This window comes from Apodemus sylvaticus, chromosome 14, assembly GCF_947179515.1.
Source record: "Apodemus sylvaticus chromosome 14, mApoSyl1.1, whole genome shotgun sequence".
In the NCBI taxonomy this organism is placed as follows: Eukaryota; Metazoa; Chordata; class Mammalia; order Rodentia; family Muridae; genus Apodemus; species Apodemus sylvaticus.
Window position 1 is genome coordinate 58,894,544 of NC_067485.1, and position 20,689 is coordinate 58,915,232.

General features: G+C 39.7%; 1 protein-coding gene and 1 pseudogene across 1 annotated transcript in view; both read right to left on the reverse strand.

The window, feature by feature from the left end:
- LOC127664835 (putative ankyrin repeat domain-containing protein 19) overlaps positions 1–12,336 on the reverse strand; it is a 46,827-nt gene extending 34,491 nt beyond the window's left edge. Inside the window, exons 1-3 of the mRNA XM_052157040.1 lie at positions 11,948–12,336; positions 8,692–8,806; positions 8,367–8,540 (exon numbers count right to left, since the gene is read on the reverse strand). Coding sequence (XP_052013000.1) covers positions 8,367–8,540; positions 8,692–8,806; positions 11,948–12,237 — 579 coding nt within the window. The 5' untranslated portion in view covers positions 12,238–12,336. The remainder of the gene's footprint in view (positions 1–8,366; positions 8,541–8,691; positions 8,807–11,947) is intronic.
- A 2,010-nt stretch (positions 12,337–14,346) lies between these two features.
- LOC127664802 (nucleophosmin-like) lies at positions 14,347–20,639 on the reverse strand (annotated as a pseudogene).
- Positions 20,640–20,689: the final 50 nt, after the last annotated feature.

Here is a 20,689-nt window from a genome sequence, read left to right on the forward strand (position 1 = left end):
AGTGTACACTAGACAGAACTCTGCTATTTGTCTCTGTGTGCGTCTCTCCATGCATTTTTCTGGCTAATGAAACCTTCCAAAGCCACTTAAAAGATAAGGCTTTTTTGTTCTATCCTGCCTTGGTAAATAATAATTTTTAAACAATATAAAGTTACAGATCACTGCCTTTTATAAACACGTGTTTAGCCTTGTTTTTCCGCTACTGCCACTAAGTTATAGTGTGGTCTATTGTCTAACTCAGATTATACTTAATGGATACTGCTCTCAATCTTGTCAGAAATCTGCTAAGTTCAATAATATTTAAGCTTATGACAGATGGAGACTCCCAAAGCCTGACAGTTCTCACCAAGGTCTCTGAGAAGATATGGACATAGCAATGAGAGTCTACCTGGATTGTGGTGTGATAACCACTGAGGAACACTGCCCTTGCCTTGCCCACTGCCAGGGCTTGGTCTATACTGTGGCAAAGCAGGATACCCTGAGTCAATTGTCTTATATTGCCTAAGTCATGGTGGATAATTTCTCATTTCACATATAGCTATTCCACAGAGGAAAAGCTTTTTGTTTTCTGGACTTGAAAGCCAGACTGATTCTACCCAAGTTGTCGTGGAGACCACAAGGACCTGGAAACTGTTTAGGTAGTAGACAATAGATGAAACTGTCATTTGGGGGGGGGGGGGGTTGGATTTGGTTTTTTCCGAGACAGGGTTTCTTTGTATAGCCCTGGCTGTCCTGGAACTCACTCTGTAGACCAGGCGGGCCTCGAACTCAGAAATCTGCCTGCCTCTGCCTCCCAGAGTGCTGGGATTACAGACGTGCACCACCACTGCCTGGCAAAACTGTCATTTTTAATTAATACATAACTCCTAGATTGTAATTCATTCTTCCCCAGATTTCTGGCTACATTGACAGCAAAGATCACTGTAACTTGACAGCTAGAAAATAGACCTAGCTTCTTACCCTAAGGTAATCCACATTATTTGCTCATTAATAACTTAGTTTACTTGCTAAGACTACTAGATTTCTTATCAAAGACAGACATGTTTTCCTTGCTCACAGGCTTAACGATATACAATACACAAGTTCAGATGTAAGCTTTCACCGACGTAGCCTGTTACTTCCTTACCTAAACTCAGTTTCCAGTAACTAAATGCTTCATATTTCCTCTTCTTGCTATGCCACTGTTCTAACATTATTCAAGTTCATTTAAATTTGCCTAACCCTAATAAAATATTATACTATATGATCCAATCGTATAATCACAAATTCAAATTTTAGGTTTTCTTTGACTGTCTTTTCTATTTCTCGTGCTAAACTATACGATCAACTGTGTTCACAATGTCAAGGTTTTGAGTTTCCTTTGACTCTCAATTATAAACTTAAAATTGTTTCTCATTATGTATATTCAGTTTCCTAGACAGAAGGAACAAGCCCCTCTTGTTCCTTTTGCTCCACAAAAGGTTTTTGTCTTCCCTAAGCTCGTCTTAAAGACTGTTCATGGTATTAACAAATTTACCTCTTTGGTAAACTTATTAGGTACAGGAAACCCACTCAGACCTACCTCTCATGGACCAAATAGACTCCATCCAGATAAGTACATCTGCTAATCAATAGTCTAAAGTTCCCACTTACTACCTATTCCAGAGGGTGGGATTCCTCTCCTGTTCCTGGGATTGGGACTCCCTTACCCCAACCACCAAGACCTAATGATTTCAAATGTATAGGAAACCCACTCAGATATACCTCTCATGGACCAAATAAACTCCATCCACCCATAAGTATACCTACCTATTCCATAGGGTGGGGTTCCTCTCCTGTTCCTGGGATTGGGACTCACCTCACCTCTAACCACCAAGACCTAAGGGTTTCAAATGTACTTTCAAATATACACTTAAGAAAAATAATTCTCCCAAACATACTTAACTTTATTCTCTACCTATAGTGTGTGTGTGTGTGTGTGTGTGTGTGTGTGTGTGTGTGTGTGTGTGTGTTCAGCATCTTGTCAAGTCCAGGCATGTTTACTACACCCAGGAGAGCTCCAAAGAAGCAACCTCCAGATGCTCCAATCTCTCACAGACACTGGACCTGTTCCTTCTGATCTATCTAGCCACAGATGGTTCCACAGATCCTGGACAGCAAGGAAACAGTCAACTCTCCTAAGATTGGACCAGCATACCCCCCTTCCCCGTTTCCCCTCCACAACCCCCTGTCCCATCCCCCCTTCCCTGTTTCCCCTCCACAACCCCCTATCCCACCCCCCCTTGCCCTGCTTCTCTGAGCGTGCTCCACTCCTTGCCTCACTGCCCTAAAATTCCCCAGTACTGGGGCATGAAGCTTCACAGGGCCAGGGGAATTCCCTTCCAGCTGATGCCAGATAAGGCCATCCTCTGCTACATATGTAGCTGAAGCCATGGGTCCCTCCATGTGTACTCTTTGGTTGGTGGTTTAGTCCTTGGGAGCATTGTATTCTATATCAACACAGGACCCCAGAAATCAACCTTAGTCTCCCATTTCACATGGGTCACTACAGAAACTGACTTGTAATTAGATCTAGCATCTTCAAAATGACTTTAAATGCTTCTGACTAACTGCTCTGTGGCTTTTCTGATAAGTTGTCTTAGCTATTAGAAAGGCCAGGACAAAATGTTTTCTCACTGTTAATAGTGTGACCCTAGTTTTACAATCTTTTTGAGGGGTTTATGGTCCCAATCGCAGCCTGGGGTGGCCTGAATGTTCCACCTACTATAGCTTCCTAAGTGCTGAGATCACAGGTATGTGCACTTATCCTTGATTGTCTAATATTCTTAATTCACATTTGTTATGGCTCTATTTTAATTACTATTTATAGTTACTTTTCATTTTGGTCAAATTATAAGTCATAAATTAAAAGCCAGTGACTTCTCAATGAAATTCCAATAGTGATAGATACATACATACATAATTATAACAAAGACTGCTAAATAGCTTATACTATTTAATGGGTAATATGAGAGAAAAAAATAAAAATATTCTTTGTAATATGCCTCTTGTCTGTCTAGTTAGAGTAATTAGCCAAACAAGACTTGCAGATGTTCTGATGGGAGTTTCATTATTTATAGCATAACCAAGAAAAACATTTGCCGTGCTGGAGATGAAACATAGGCTCGTGGTCATGCTCACAAGGCACTCTTCAGTGTGGAAGCCAGAAGAGGGTTGACACCTGGTATCAGATGCCCTGGTCCTGGAGTTATAGCTGGTGCTAAGCTGCCTGACTTAGGTGCTGGGACCTGAACTCTGGACCTCTGGAAGAGCAGCAATGTTTCTTATCTGCCAAGCCATCTCTCAAGAAAAATTTCAACATGCCAATTTAATGTAATGTTGAAAACTCAGAAACTTATATCACAGCATACCATAAGTAAAGGGTTGTAGATTCAAATACTAACACAGAATAACACAAATACTCAGATGGATTCCTTGAAGACTGGAGCAAACTAGGGTCTCAGATAATGGGTGTTCTCTCTGCCTAGGCACAAATCAGTCACATAAAATCATAAAAGACTGGATTTAATTCTCTAAGAGACCTAAAAGTTCAGGTTTCTGCAGAAATATAAAGTTAAATTGTGAATTATTTAAATCCTGATTGATGGTGTGTTTACTAATGGATGATTGTTTAAAAACCATTTACATGTGAAATATTTTATCTTTGCAAAAATCATGTGTCAAATTTAATTTAAAATAAAAAATTCCTATTCTTGACATTTTCTAGCACTTGATTTATATTCTGAATATATTCAATTATCCCAGTGAATAATTTGGTGCACGGGATAGCTAAAGCTAAATTATTGAAAGGATTTCTCTATCACCGTTATTACTCTTAGGTTTTCAGTGTTTACAACTGCAGGTCCTGAACTGACAACCCTTCCCAGTGCCAGGCTCCTTCCCCTAGAAAGTGAGCTCACATCGCAGCGGTATTCGATATCAGGTATTCGTAACCACACTTCCTGCTCCCCATCCCCCCTTCCATGCTTGGGAATCAAAAAGCCCGGCTGCAGGCATCTACTGTGAACAGCACCCCCATCCTCAGAGAGCTTTAGAGACCATATAACTATCACATGGGTGCTGGTTCCTTTAGAAACCCCCAGAGCTTGGCCCTGGTGCTGGACCTGACCTCTCCCTGGACCCATGTGCCCCACAGCCTCCACTCTAGTTAAGCAGTTTCCTCCCTGCCATGACATTAATGAAATCTCTCCTAAGAAATCTCTCCTCCAGAATCAACAGTCTCAGCATCTCTCCTGAACTCTGGCTGTGCTGGCTGGATTTGTGTCAACTTGACACAAACTTTAGTCATCTCAGAGGAGGAAATCTCAACTGAGAAAATGCCTCCTTAAGATGGGGCTGTGAGTCAGCTTGTAGAACACCGGCATAATTAGTGATTGATGGGGGAGGGCCCAGCCCATTCTGAGTGGTGCCAAAACTGGACTGGTGTTCCTGAGTTCTTTAAGAAAGCAGGCTGAGTAACCCACGGTGAGCAAGAGAAGAAGCAGCATGCATTCCTCCACGGTGTCTGCATCGCCTTCTGCCTCCAGGTGCCTGTTCTGTTCCAGTTCCTATGCTGGCTTCAATGATGAACAGCGATGTGAAAGTGTAAGCCAAATAAATAAACCCTTCCCTCCCCAGCTTGCTTTTGGTAGTGCTTTGTTGCAGCAATAGAAACCCTGAGACTCAGATCCTCTACTGAAATACATAACCCTTTAAAGACTTTCTCCATTTCTTGATGCTGCCTCCATATCCAGTACAGGCCCCTGCCTTGATGCGAGTCTTTCACATCTTTGGGAGCCTGTTAATCTCTGAATCAAGAAAACCCCATGCTGAGTCACATTCTTCCATGTCTAGTCCAGGACTGTTGCTCCGACCATTTTGTATTTTGGGGGAACAGCCACAATGCTCTCCCCAACCCCACACCACCACGGTGCCACAGTTGCTCAGTCATAGCTCAGTATATATGCAAGTGGCTTTCAAATAAGAGGGTTACAACTATCCTTGCACTCTGCCACAAAACTCTTCAAGGAGTTGCCCTTTTCTACTGTCTGCCCACACCCACACCCACACTCACATCTCTCTCTCTTCAACTTCAGTGTGCCACTTTGGTACAAGTGAAAGTGATACCATGTCCTTACTTTAATAATGTTTGATGTAATTGTTAATTTACCCAGGCCCCCTGCCTTATTAAAGTCCATTTTTATTTTATAAATATTTTTTTATTATTTTTATATACTTCATATTTTATTCCCCATCCTGCCAATCCCTGTCCACCCTCCGACTGTTCCACATCCCATACCTCCTCCCCTCCCTGTCTCCACATGGATGTCCCTATCCCGCACCCCACCTGACCTCTAAACTCCCTGGGGCCTCCAGTCTCTTGAGGGTTAGGTGCTTCATCTATGAATGAACACAGACCTGGCAGTCCTCTGCTGTATGTGTGTTGGGGGCCTCATGTCAGCTAGTATATGCTGCTGCCTGTTTGGTGGTTCAGAGTTTGAGAGATCCCAGGGTCCAGATTAACTGAGACTGCTGGTCCTCCTACAGGGTCGCCCTTCTCAGCTTCCTTCAGCCTCCCCTAATCCAATGACAGGGGTCAGCCACTGCCTTTCATTGGTTGGGTGCATCTTTCAGCTGCTTGTTGGGTCATCCGGAATGCTGTCATGCTAGGTCCATTTTTATGAGCGCTCCACAGCCTCAGCAATCGTATCAGGCCTTGGGACCACCCCTTGCGCTGGATCCCACTTTGAGACTAAAAACATACAAGCGTGTTCTCACTATCTTTGTAAACAAATGTTTTTATTCCGAATAATTTGGGTGAAAGAGATCTAATTCTAAACTAACAAAAAAAAAATCTTTTTTGAGAACACCTATATTTTAAACCCATATTTAGTGCCCGAGTCAAACTCTTTCTTATTTACAGGTATTAAAAGGTCAATCAGTTATATTGCCACTCCTCTAGCTTTGACTCCATGTGCTATAGTTGGGAAGGGGGGACTTGCCAAGCTCAAGTTAAAGCAAAAGTCTTGCTTATCTGTTATCTTTGCTCCTTTCAGAAATATGTTACTAATTATTTTAATGCTAGCTATAACATTTGTGTTATATCAATGTTCTGTCACATACCAAAGACAAAATAATTAAACCTGGATTAGAATGTGACAAATAGTAGAATATGAAAATTTCTTCCTTACTGTCCTTAGGTAATTATTTCTTTTTCCTGAAGGTCTGCCTTCCTGATGTTGTAGTAACCTTTTAGATTTTAGGATAAGCTGGCTGCCATGGGACATGAGTTGTCATGGACCATAAGCTGAGGCTTATGAAAGTAGCTACATCTACTGGAACTTCCAAAAGTTGTATGTTTGATATTACATCTAGTAATGTGGACAATTAGAATGTCACGGATCCAAAGGCAAAATGATATTGGGATATTTTAATCTTTTAATAGCCAATCTGTATTTATCTGTACCCACAAATGTACCCACATTTCCTATTTTCCCATCCGATAATTTGCATACTGCTATTCTCCTTCACCCTCCTCCCACTTGCTCTGTAGATCTACAAATAAGTGTAGCCTCCATACCTCATCTAAAAAAAAAAAAAAAAACATTGCAACACATAGAAAAATACAACCAATCCAAATGCGCAGTTTTGCATCCCGGTCCCAGTGGATATATCTACAAGACATTCCTAAACCTGAGGCCCAAGGGGCATTAATGTAGACAAAGCAGAAAGATTGTAAGAACCAGAGAATCAATAAATTTGCTGCGAGATTCTGTCCTCTAGCAACATTAGGAGCTACACCAATGAAGTATCACCAACATGACTGCCCAAAATGTGAGCTAAACAAGGATGTCTCCAAGGACCATGCCAAACTGGATGGGAATAATTTCAAGAAGCCAAGACCCTCCACAAAGAACTAGAGGTGAGTAAACAAGGCTGGGAACAGGAAAAGTGGGCCTACCTGGGGCAGAGAGAGCGCACCAACTGGTTGTTTAATGCCAAATGCTCAGCCCTGAAAGTAGACATACACATCATCCAGATAAATTTATATGGACTCAACAGTGTGTGTGTGTGTGTGTGTGTGTGTGTGTGTAGTTATATATACCATAACAATGAAAAGGAGGTCATGAATTTGAAGGAGAGGAAGGGAAGGCTATGGAAAGATTTGGAGGGGGAAAGGGAGGGGGAAAACGTAACTAAATTATAACCTCAAAATAACAGCAAAGATAGCCAAATCTATTACCTTCCCCTGTAAATGACATCACATTGTTGTGATGAATACTCTAAAGTTGTCCCATGAGATGGAATTTAAGTATAGAAACCTTACTAGAACCTATCTTTACTCTCCATCTTCCTCACAACCACTTCCAAAATCACAAATTCAAATCTTATTATCTCAAGCATCACCTTCTCTTAGTAATGTCAAGTTAAAATGATTTGAAATGTCTTCTTGGACTCCATTACTTTCCTTTGATAACTGTCCTTACCCTATATCCACTGATCAATAGCCGATTCTGCATGCTGGTCCAGGCCATCCAGAACACTGTGCAGCATGATACTAGGACTCAATAATGTCCTTGTATGAGTGAGCGCAGATGCTAGCTTTTGTTCTAGAGGCCAACACCTGACTATCCATGGTGTTACTAACTGTAATGAACCCCCTACTCTCCAGGAAGCTGCCCCAGTGTCCCTCTTGGGTACCCTGAAACTTCTCAGAAAGTCACTATATCTCCTTATGAAAATTAATGAACATCAATTGCATGCTCTAAAGCCTGCCCTCTGACATGATTTTAACTCAGTGACATCCTCTCAAACTAGGCAAAATTATCCAAATCTAAAGGCTACCCTATCCACATAAAGAAACCAAAAATTCTGAACAAGTAACAAAGCCTTCTTGGCATTTTATTTTAATTACATAATTTCCAAATTGGCTTGAATCTTCCTAGTCAATTTGCTTCCATTATTCTTCCATTAGCACTACTATGAGTAAATAAGTAACTGATAGGACTTGTCAACAACATTAATAATTCCACTTAGTTCAAAATTGTTTTGAGTTTTAAGATGATGCTTATTTGCAAGGCTAATCTTGCTTTATTGTAATTTTTTTACTTTTACAAAAATATGTTCATAAAGTATTGAATAAAACACAAATCTTACCTTTAAGAAATTCAGTGTTTTCACATATATTTGTCTTTAGTATAAAGAAGAAAGCTGAACTTTCCAAAGTACAAATATTTAAAATATTTCCCTTCTATTTATTCAGTTTTATTCAGAGAACAAGTGAGCTTTAAACATGGGTCATTAGCCCTGCACACATCACACATGTTTCTAAGCAGAGTGATCCTTACTTTTGTCCTTTCCTCAATATCTGCTCCATACTGTAGCAGCCTGGCAGCCGTTGCTGGATTTCCGCTATAGACAGCATAGTGCAGAGCGGTGTTACCCCTGCTGTCTTTAATGTGCAGGTTAGCATGGTGCTCTAGCAGAAAAGACACGATGCCATCTTCCCAGCTTTGGACAGCCTTAAGGGATTGTAACAAGAAGCACACAGTCAGCTCATAGAATTAATGATACACACTCATGTGTTTCACCATTAATTATAGTTATATGAGATGAATTAATTTTTACTTCAATCACAATCATTTCATTGTTAAAATGATGACTATAGTCTACCTTCATCAGGGGTGTGATGTTATGTTTGTCACACACATTAATCTCACAGCCACGCCTCCAGAGATATGTCACCAGTTCTAAATGTCCATAGAAGCAGGCAAAGTGCATGGCATTCCTATAGAGAAATCACAGTGCACTATCTCAATATATGCAAGAGTTCTTGTGACTGAACTGTTAAATAGCATAAGGTGCATGTGCCTTTTAAACAAATATGTAATGCTCTTCTGAAGAAATCTATTTTCCCTTGTGAAATTTTTTCTAGACACACACACACACACACATACACACACTATCAATCAATCAATCAATCAATCAATCAATCAATCTGATCTATTTGCATTAAGCCTCTTTTAAAATTTCAGGATATAAAACTCGGATCCTTTGGCAGAATGTAGCCACAAATAGCTTTTATCCTGTTCACTATGACCCCTTGCTTGCAGTTCTCCCAAGCCAGTCCCTTCCTGTCTGTTGACTGCCATGCTGCCTTCGGCACGTGCACAATAGGTCATTGAGATCTGCTCATGGCGTTCCCCTTTGACACTCAACTCCAAGCTTGCCTACCTTGCCCCATAAGCTGCATGCTTAAGGTGGTGTTCAGGAAACAGGGAAGGGACTGGAACCAACAACTGGCTATACCCTCCCTAAAGTCTGACCCACAGAAACTTCCATCTGTTCATAAGGTTCCACAACTCCCAAATCAGAGCTACCATCTGAGGACCAAATGCTCAAATACATGAGTGGGGGAGGGGAGTACCTTTGAACTCTGGCAATTTAACTCAAACTCTAAGCTCTGTTAACTACGAATAATTTCTTACCCTTTATGGGCTTCATTTCTGCTCCAGTAAAATGGAACATTGTGATGCTTCATTTGAGAATATAAACACAATAATTAAAGTTTTACTTATAACACACTAGATATTAATCATATCACTCCAACTTTACATGGTTAAACAGGTTGGTAAAAAAAATACAATTGTACCCATTTTATAGATGTTTTATGGATTCTATATTTCAACAACCATAAGGTGACTTTTTTTAATGAGCCAGAGCTTCACGTCCAGGCTGGTCAAACACTCATGCTCCTCCTGCTAAGATGCTGAGGCTGGAATGTCCTTCTTCTGTTTTAGAACTATAAATGATAGCAACTTTTAGATTTTATTAATACTGAAAAGAATGGGTCAGAATGCAATCCTATATAAAATGGGTCCTTTGAAATGTGGTTATGCCAATTGCACTTAATAAATTTTACTTCTTACAAATGCAGTAGCAAAAGCTAAGCACAGAGTAACCAGGGCTTTGGTTTTTCAGACTTATACGCCAAAGGAAAAACTTATAGGAATCAAATGAAGAAGTATCATTTAGTTTTAGTCAATATTGCTACTCAGGGCAAAAAAAAAAAAAAAAAAAAAAAAAAAAAAAAAAAAAACCATGAAGTTTTCAAGAAGGAATGGATCCTGAAAAATAGTAATATATACATAGTAGATATTCTGGTTAAATCTGGAGACTAAGTGGATTAAGAGAATGGAAGGGGATTCATGCTTCTACATCGGAACTATTACAAAAGAAGACAACTCCTATGTGATATTAATAGCTGTGTATATTTTTTATCTTTTATATACTTATGATCAGTATCTTATCTTAGGATTCTTTTGCTATAATGAAACACCATGACCAAAGCAACTTGGGGAGGAAATGGTTTACTTAGTTTACACTTGTACAGCACTGTTCACCATCAAAAGAAGACAGGGTAGGAATTTAAATAGGGGAGGAACCTGGAGACAGAAACTGATGCAGTGGCCATGAAGGGGTGCTGCACATCAGCTTCCTCTTTATGGCGCACTCAGCCTGCTTTCTTATAGAACACAGAACCACCAGACCAGAGATGGTACTACCCACAATGTGGGGTGCCCTCCCCTATCAATAACCAGTTAAGAAAATATTCTACAGGCTTCCCTACAGCTCAACCATATGGAAGCATTTTCTTTATTGAGGGACCCTCCTCTCAGCTAGTGTCAAGTTAACATATAACTATCCAGAACAAGTGGGGGCTGTCCCTAACTGTTCCTGCCTGTGAATCCCATTCCTAACTGGGCTGCCTTGTTTGGCCTCAGTAGGAGAGGATATACCTGGTCCAGCAGTGACTTAATGTGTCAGGGTGGGGTATGTCAGTGGTTCCAATCCTGTGAGGGATCAAATGACCCTTTTACAAGGGCAGTCAAAGACAATCAGAAAACACAGATGTTTACATGATGATTCATAACAATAGCAATTATCATTATGAAGAAGCAACAAAAATAATTTTATAGTTAGGTGTCTCCACTACATGAGGATCTGTTTTAAAAGGTAGCAGCATCACAAAGCAGAGCAGCTGATTTAAGGAATAAAAAAGAGGAAAATTCATTTGTAATTCAAATGCTTGAAAATAATACATTAGATTTGTACATATAGTTTGTTAATTTAAGTCTCCAATCACTGCTTGTTTAGATATAATCAAACTGGTTTGTCACTTAGCATAACAAGCTATATCTATTCTAATATTCTTCTATGTCTGTTTATGCCCTCTTCAAAGTGAGATATTCAATAGATGCACTGCATTTTTTAATAACTGTGTTCTAATAATTTGGCATTTTATGGCAGGTTGATAAAAATAAAGTGCTATGGGTTTCTTTTCTCCCTTCTAGAACCAAGAGGTAGAGGTGTGTGTGTGTACAACTTATAACTGTGGCAGGGAAAACAGAGACACTCAGTTCAGTTTTTTATAATACATATCAGGACTAATATACAATTCATAAACATATATAATTATATATACTTAATCTTCTAATATACATTCTGATATATATCATATATAGTGGATTCTGGGTTTTACTTGAAGAATTCTAAGCTTGAAGGTAATAAATACATTATAAATATATTCTTTCTGTTTTTCACATTTAAAAAATGTATTTAACATTGTGTTCCTAAGATGTACACAAAGATAAAATGATAATTTGTTTTTGTTAATTAACACTTTTAAATAGTCTGTTGACTCTCTAAAGGACTCGTGAGGAAGGGAAAGTAGCCAGACTTCTGCCCATGCATTGGCTGGATCAGTGGTTCCCCACCAGGTGTGCTGATCACAGGCGCTGAAATAGCCAAAGTATAGTGGCCGCGACCAGAGGTGGTCCGTCCCCGCTCCTGTTCCTGTCCTGGGAGCCAGTAAAGGCGTCTTCTCCCGCACTGCGCCCCCCCAAACCCCAGGTCTGAAGGCTCTTACCTATTATCCCTGTCTCTGTAATTGACTTCATATTTACCCAGAGCGATATACAGCCGCACAAAAGATAAATCTCCTGCACAGGCCGCCATGTGCAGATCATTGTCAGGAAAGTATGCCATGTCCAGGTAAGCAGGATTCTCCCTTCCAAAGCACGGGTTGCTTCTCGGCGCCTTCAGAGCGCAGAAACCTAAAGGCGTCTCTTCCCTACTCTTTTTGTGATAACACAGTTCAGAGAAGCCTGGAAAATCCAAAGGCCTCCTCTCTTCCCCTCGGCTGTATTTTCCTCCCATCTCAGGCAAGGTTATACACAGCAAGCCAACCGTTAACTGCCCCAGTATTAACGTTACTGTGACAAGCAGACTCTCCCCATCTCATGTCGAATTATAAGTTCACCCCTCCTGTTTTTAATGATATATGTGTGTGTATGTGTATGTATTATAATTAGCCCATTATTCCTTATCTAAGTATCAATGATGTAGTAAGCCCACCCATCCTGATCTAAAAATCACTTGTCATAGGCTAGCCAAGTCTCTCCCAAAGTCCCCGTCCCCTCAAGTCTGCTCCCTGGTTTAGAGTCTATCAACTGCAGGGACAGTTGGCGGAACAGCTCTTGTCAAGCCATGTTGGTGGACGCAAGTACGCAAGGGAGTGCGTGAATGTGTGCGTGCCTCTGATCTTCGACTGGCTGAAGCCAATGAAGATCAATGCGCATGCGCAGAATCCAGCCTGTCAAATCTCTGCAGAGTCGACACGTGTTGTTCCAAATGTCAGAAGAAGCTGGAGGGATGGCTCAGTGTTTACGAGCATGTACTGCTCTTACCGATGAACTAGCTGGGTTTTCAGTACCCACCAGAGCTGGCTTACAACGCCCTCTTTTGGACTTCAGGCACCTATACTCACACAGGCACATTCCCTCACACACATATGAAGGTAATTAACAATTACGAACTTTTTAAATGTCAAAAGTCAAAAGAGAGCTAGATGACCTTTGGTCATTTGTTCAACGCTGGCTTACGGTCATGGGAAAGCAGTCCTCGTGCATGGTTGTTGAAAGTGGAGGGGGCATGGAATGCCAAAGGCCTGCTCTACAGGAAAACCTCTAACAGAATGGTCTCTTAATTTCCACCTCCAGTAGGGTACGAGAATTCAGCAGCAGAGCTAACAGCGGTCCATTTTCATGGGTTCGGGTGTACATTTTGAAGAGAAACTAATGTACATTCCATGCAAAACGAACATCCGCCAACACACCTCCAACACACCACCAACACACCGGCAACACGCCACCAACACACCGCCAACATACCTCTTAGTCTCCCTGTTTTATTTTCTCCTATAAAACCTGCAGTCATTCCAAGGTGTTATTTTTTAGAGAGCAACATATTTAAATTTTTAATCGGCAATTTTCTTTCCCCAACCCATCTTTTCTCACTAGGTCAATTCATCTATATATTCATTCAGTAGCTTTCTCAATCCCCAAGAATTGCCTGGCGTGAGCTCCTGCCATCCCTGCATGCCTTCCCTCTCCCCTTCCAAAGACAGCTAATTTCCTGTTCTTCTTCTTTCTCCCCATCCTCACTTTCCATCCACACAGAACCATATCCCCTCCAGTAGCAATGTCAGTGTCTTTTTAATTATAGTCCTTTTACAAAGCACGTGGCTACAGGGGTTGCAGGATTTGTCAGTTTTGACAGTAGTTGATTCTTTTGACATGCTGAAAAGACTTCAATGATGACAACGTTGAACAGGGTCTTGAGGGCAACAGTGTGAGCTTTGCTATAGGTTTACCTGCTCTGCAAAACTGAACTGTATTGGCTTTAAAAATCTTGTCCATTTTCATCTCTCTCTCTTTTTTTTTTGGGGGGGGGGGGGTTCGAGACAGGGTTTTTCTGTGTAGCCTTGCTTGGCTGTCCTGGAACTCATTGTGTAGACCAGGCTGGCCTCGAACTCAGAAATCCGTCTGCCTCTGCCTCCCAAGTACTGGGATTAAAGGCGTGTGCCACCACTGTCGGGCCATTTTCATCACTTAAAGTCTCTATCAAATAGTTTTTCTCCAAGAGACAATGTAATACAAACACTTTAGCATTTTATACCGTGTATTCGTAAAAGTAGTATGCAATGTGGAAACAAATAATCTGACACACATCCTTGGACATTTTGAAGATATTTTCTAAAGAGATTAAAAATAAAACCAAAAAAAATTTTTTTCACCAAATATTTAAGATATGACAGGATGGGTATTCATTATTTTAAATGTCAATGCTCACATTTATTTGACCTTTACTATGCTAAAATAATGTACATAATTTATATAGATAAAATAGTATTCCTGATACTTCCCTTATCATAAAAACCTAATGCTCAGAAGACTTGCTTCTAAGAACAAATACATCCATGCTTAGAATTCGACTTTTAGTAGCACATATCATTTTTATGAAATGGAATTGACTGCAATATTTTTAAGTATATATGAAGCACTTGACCATACTGATCTCCCATTACCACTCACAAAACCTCCCCACTCCATCCCTAGTCCCAATACCCCACCTTCAATATACATTTTCTTTCTTAATTTCTAAATGCTACTTGTAAGATAAAATGTTATTTTTTCTGAGCCTGGTTTAGTTCTTCTAGCATGAAGACATACTGCTCCATCCTTTTTCTTAAAAGTTGCACATGTACAGAGAATCTACATTCTTTCACACTAATGAAAACTTATACCTATTGCACACTGGCATAACGTTAAATGCATAATCATGCAGCTACACAAAATCATTCTCACACATGACACATGGTTGTTCACATTTTCATTCACAATTACTCATACCTACCTGCATCTTCAAACATGCTCACACAAATTAACATCCTCACACTCTACATGCTCACAATTACATTCTTGCACAATTTTCCATCCAGACACGACCTCCTTCTTCTATTCTTCTACCAATGGCTGTTAGGTCAACTACACTCAGCATGACTCCCAGAGGGATCTATCTAGCTCATTCAGTATTATCCCTATTCAGCTCTCAAGCAGTCATGATTAGTCATCACTCCAAGTCCTAAATATTTGGGTCCCAAATCCTTGAGGGGGAAATGACGTGATAAAAATACACAAATTAAGTGTTACAATGTTAAGAATTGAAGGTATATAAATGGTCTTACGAGGCAGGCAAATTAACCGGATAAAAGTCAGGGCTCTAAAAGTAAAGCAGATTTTATAATCATGAAAATTTTGTTACATTTGGCCTGAAATACATAAAATCAATAACCTATTTGCTACAAAATAACTTGAGGTAGAAATATCCTACAGCAACACATAAGCAATTTAAGAGTCAAATGTAGTGTATATTATATTGGTAAACTGTGTGTGCTGTCAGAATTCACTGACTGGACTCTAGAAGTGAGGCAACTTCCCACTGCAATTTCAGTCCTAAATGTTTGTCTCAAAGTGTCTCTATGGCCACTTTTGGCAGATTGAGGTAGTTCCCCACCATTGTGACAGGGAGAGTAAACCAACTGAAGAGGAGAAATAGAGGAGAAATAGCACCCTTGAAATCAGCTTGAAGGTAAACAATTCCAAGCGGTCATTACTATTGTTTATTCTATAATATCAAAGTTCAGTCACAGAAAGTTCACCCACAGGAAGTTGATCCAGAATGGAGGGGACATTCTCAACCAGAAATTCCAGCAACTGCTCCAACTTCCCCAGTCTCCTTCTGTAGGATATTCTTAGCACATGGTTTGATATCTCTCTGCTATTTATTCTCTTACTTGGTAGCCTGAGGCAATGTTCTGCTCTGCTCTGCTCAGAGACCCCACTGAGAACTCCACTGCCTTAAAGGGCCTTCCACCCTTTCTGTTGAATGTTTTGTGCACTTGACTGGATGTTTTGCTTTCTATCATCTACCATTTGCCTTTTAGTCTTTTTTTTTCCTTAAGTACTGAATTTATTTCACATGTATATTTTTGTCTCCCTACCATTTCCACATCTGACCACCACTGTTACTATGTCCTATTATAACTTCCATACATACTTAAAAACCAATTAAAGGGTGGAGTTCCATCCTTGAAAACTAAACAGGCATTTGAGACATTTCTTGGCAATTGAACCTGGACAACATTTATCAAACACAGCAGGAAAAGTTCTCACTTTGCATTATAAAAAGGACAGCCAGGTATCAACTATTACAGAAATGAAGTAAGACAGAATATTTCAAACTGTTTAAACCATTTTTTTTAAAGAGACTTCCTTCACCGAGATCTTGAATAGCCTCCTGGCCAGTCATCTGGAAACAATTCTTCATATAATTAATGAATTTGGCTTCTACTTTAGGAAGAAAACTACCTTTTTCTATACTTGCTTGCATTTTTGCCTTAATGTTTTCTACAGAACTAAGTCCTTTTGGTGTTTTAGGAGTTTTTTCCTGTTTTGGGGAGGTGTTGATGGTTTTAAGTCTTTTCCATTCTGGTTTGACTTCGTGCAGTTTTGGCTGGGGTATCTTGTACAGATTTCTTCACTGGAACCTTTTCTTCATTTTCCTATTCATCAAAATCATCTTCTTTTTCTCCTTGTCCTTCATCATTTTACTTTTTTCTGTGGAACCTTGTTACCACCTCCAGAAGCAAAATGCTTTCCAGCCATTCCTAAGAATTTTACATCCTCATCTTCCTCTACAGCTATTATGTGCTGCCCATATACCCTGAAGCACATTTCAACCTGAAGACCACAGGTAGAGTGTTTTCAAAGCACCCAAGGGAAACTGTTGGTTGTACAGACACTTTCAAAGTTGCCAGTGTTACTTTAATTGGACTGCCTTCATGGTTCATTGCTTCTGCCTCTATGATGTGTAATTCATCTTTTGCCCCTGCCCCTAAACTGACCATTAATGGTAACTGGTGCTCATTTTCATCATTATCCATTTTAAAGTGATAGTGTTTTTCAGCCTTTAGTACACAACAGAAAAGGTAGTTCTGAGGCCTAAAAGGGCTCATGTCCATGTCTGTCAACTCTTTCATGAGGTGGAGGCAATGCACTTCGGTGTGGGAGAAATGGGATGAAAAACTGTCTGCTGTTCCACAGAACAGACACGCAGTACAGATTCATGTCCGCATTTTAGTCTTTTAATTTGATTTGCTGTATACTTAGCAGTTTGCTTTCTATTGCTATGATAAAAATCATGAAAAATAGAAACCTGGCAAGGAAAGGGTTACAATCGATCACTAAGAAAAGCCAAGACAGGAACTAAAATGACAACTTTGATAGGGAAAAATCATCCTCTATTTCTTAACACCCAATCTGTAGTTTGTTATCACAATCCCATGAGAATTATTGTAATTATTTTTCTATTAACATCTGCAATAACAGAGCTCAACCTGCAAGTCACAATACCTTTGGGGATTAATGACCCTTTCACAGGGCCACCTAAGACCATCAGAAAACACACAATTCATAACAATTGCAAAATTAGTTATAAAGTAGCAACAAAAATAATCTTAATCATTGGGGTCATGAGGGCCACAGCACTACAAAGGTTGAGACCCATTGCTCCATCCTAAAAGTATAGACTTAAATACAACCATCAGAGTGCTCTAAACTTACTTTTATCAGACTTTCAGGTATACGCTTAGCAAGTTGCTTTTTGTTTGAACAGCTCCTTTTTGCAGATGCCTGATGAGGCCTTTTCATGGCTTTTGTCTGAGGTTGCTTTATTTCTGAAGCTCAGCTTCGTCGAGTACAATATTCTTGACAGGCAGGGTTTTACTTAGCACTTTGAATATATTATACTATTTTCTTAGTCTGCCTAGATTCTGCTATCTGCTGCTAGGCATACAAATTATTCATGTGAACTGCTTTTCTCTTCATTTCAGGATCTTTTGTCCTTCACCTTCATTTCACTGTATAACCAGGTAAATCTGTAAAATACCTTTTACGATTCTTTTTTTTTTTTTTTTGCCATTACCTCTTCAAATAAAATTTCTAAGCCACTTTTTTCCATGCTTAACTCAACAGCTCTGACGTACATTCCCCATTGTCCCAAATCCTGTCTCCATTCCTTTTCTTCTGATGGTCCGTTTTCATTTCCATTTCATTATTTATGTGTGGGGACCAGTAGAGGGGAGAGAAAAACTTCAAGGAGTTGTCTTGGCTTTTCTGTTGGTGTTATAAAACACTAACCAAACCTTAACTTGAGGAAAAAGTTTGGCTCATCCATCACAATCAGTCAATGAGGGAAGTCGGGGCAGGAACCCAGGTAGGGGCAGAGGCAGAAACCTTGAAGAGAGCTGCATGAGCCTGCCTTCCAGGTTCATACCCAGCAACCTTCCCTGTGCCTCCCAGGTCCACCTGCACAGATGTCACCATCTACAGTGGGCTGGTTCTCCACATGGACCTAATCACGAAGACTCCAGACTTGCATTAGGTCAACCCAGTGGAGACATTTTCATAACTGATGTCCCTGTTTCCAGTTGACCCTAATTTGTGTCAAGTTGATAAGAAAATCCCTACAAGATCAGTTGGTTCTCTGCTTATGCCATGTGCATGGCTTAGGTCATCAGTCCCAGCAACAAATGCTTTATACTCGAGTCTTTTTACTGGCCCCTGATTTTTTCATTTTCAAATGCTAGGGGCTTTTTTGTTGTTAGGTAATAAGATTTTTCACAATTTTATTTTTGCTGCTCTCTACCACCATTTTACATTTCACTCACAGTATTTATAAACTCCTAGGATTAAAAAAAAATTTCAATCTCTTAAACTGCTCTAATTTCAAAATTACTTCCTTGAGGTTTAATTTTTCAAAACAGGTGCTAGTGTATTCTTTGCTACTGACAGTTAAAATTTCTCCGTTCTTCAAGATTATCTAGTAATACCTTGATTTGTATCTTGATTTGCTATTTTTCTAATTGTTTCTGGTCCTTATGGTTAAAATGTACTGCCTGCTCACTGACGGTGTGCTGAGTCCAACCTCTGTAGCTTGACTATGGAAAATGGCAGTCAATAGTAAGCCTCCCAATGTCTTCTGCTAAGGACCTTAAGCTCATGCTCACTGGAGCGGCAGTCCTCCTCTCCACAGAACTACAATGGCTGGATGTGGCATTCAGAGGGAATGGAAGCACGACAGCTGAGGGCTGAGACATACACACCTGCTGCTACAGCTTACTCTGAGCCAATGGCCATTACAGTCGGCCACCATCTCACAGTCACCACTGGAGATGTGGACAAGTGTAACCTAAATAATATACAACTATCTTTTCTACCCTACCCAACCTACAATGATGTTGCAACCAGGTTTACTTGATACAAGTCAAGGTATTTTCACATATAATGAATTATTTAAATGGGTGTTCATGCTGAGAGAAGCTGGAGAGTCCAATTCCCATAATTCAACTCAGGCATTTGGATGGCTTTGAATATGAACTCAGAAAAGCTTAAAACTCTTTTCTACATTCATTCTCCTTAAAATGCTTCAGTTGGAATATGATTTTAAAATATCAGGATAAATTCATTTTTATCTGAAAAAAGCCAACTACAACCCTCAATGAAACCAATACACCCAACCATTCTATGACTCCAGGAATTAACAAGAGACCTATAACAAAGTATAATTTGTTTCTTCATGGAAGCCACTAAATTTAACCAAGAACATGAATCTTTGGTGATTCTACCAACTCAGGGCAGCTCCTAGTCCACATGTTCAAACCAGGGTGAAAGAATACTACATAAAGAAGAGTTGTGTGCCAAGAATGATGGAGCACACCTACATTCCCAGCACCCAGGAGGCTCAGATGGGATGTCAGTTGGAGGCTAGCGTAAGTTAATACAGAGAACTTTGTGGAAAAGACCCCAAACAGGACAAAACAAACAGCAAAAACCCACCCCCCCAAAAAAAATACAATAAAGGCTTATTCTCATTTTGACAAGAGAACTCAGCTGATTTGATATACTATTGACTAAATTTATGATTTCAATGATAAGTAACTTACTAGCCTGAAGTCGTTAGTTGCTCTGCCAGAAAGAAAAAAGTGTGATATTTCTGTGATGTGAGAAACCCAGGGGAAGTTAATAATCACTTCATGAAATATCCTAGGTTTACCAGACATACAGAGCAGAAAATTCTCCACCTAATTATATTCATGCTTGGTTGTCAAAGTCTTTGCATACACACAAAGTAGAAGCAATAAAACCAACTAAAACTCAAAAGCTATAGTAAATTTGCTATATAGTTTACAGAGACTGGACCTTTGAGGAATTCAATTGGGATGTCTGTGGTGAAACACCACTTTAGGTTGACTGGTAATTAAACTGAAACCTTACATAATAGAAGCTACAAAGGAAAACTGTGTAGTCACTTTGAATTTTGAAAGCTTGAAAAAAATTGTACTAAAACCTAACTGTGGTAATGATTACACAGAAAAAGAAAAAAAGGTCTTTGGTATATATATTTACAATGGATAAGCTTTAAGTTTTATAACATGAAAATTTACAATTCAATGTGACTGTAAAAATGTTTGAAGTCAGGTTAGATAAAGCACTGATGTTTTCCATGTGTATGCATGAATATGTAGAGAATGAGGGGACAAGGGAGAGAGAACAAACAAAGGAACATGAGGGAGAATGGAGACAGCAAAAAGCAGTGAAAATTAAAACCTGTCAGTCTGGATCAATATAAAGGAGCTCTATCAACATTTTGACTTTGAAATTGTATCAAAAATGTAACGTTATTTAAAAAGATCAAAAATATGTAACAA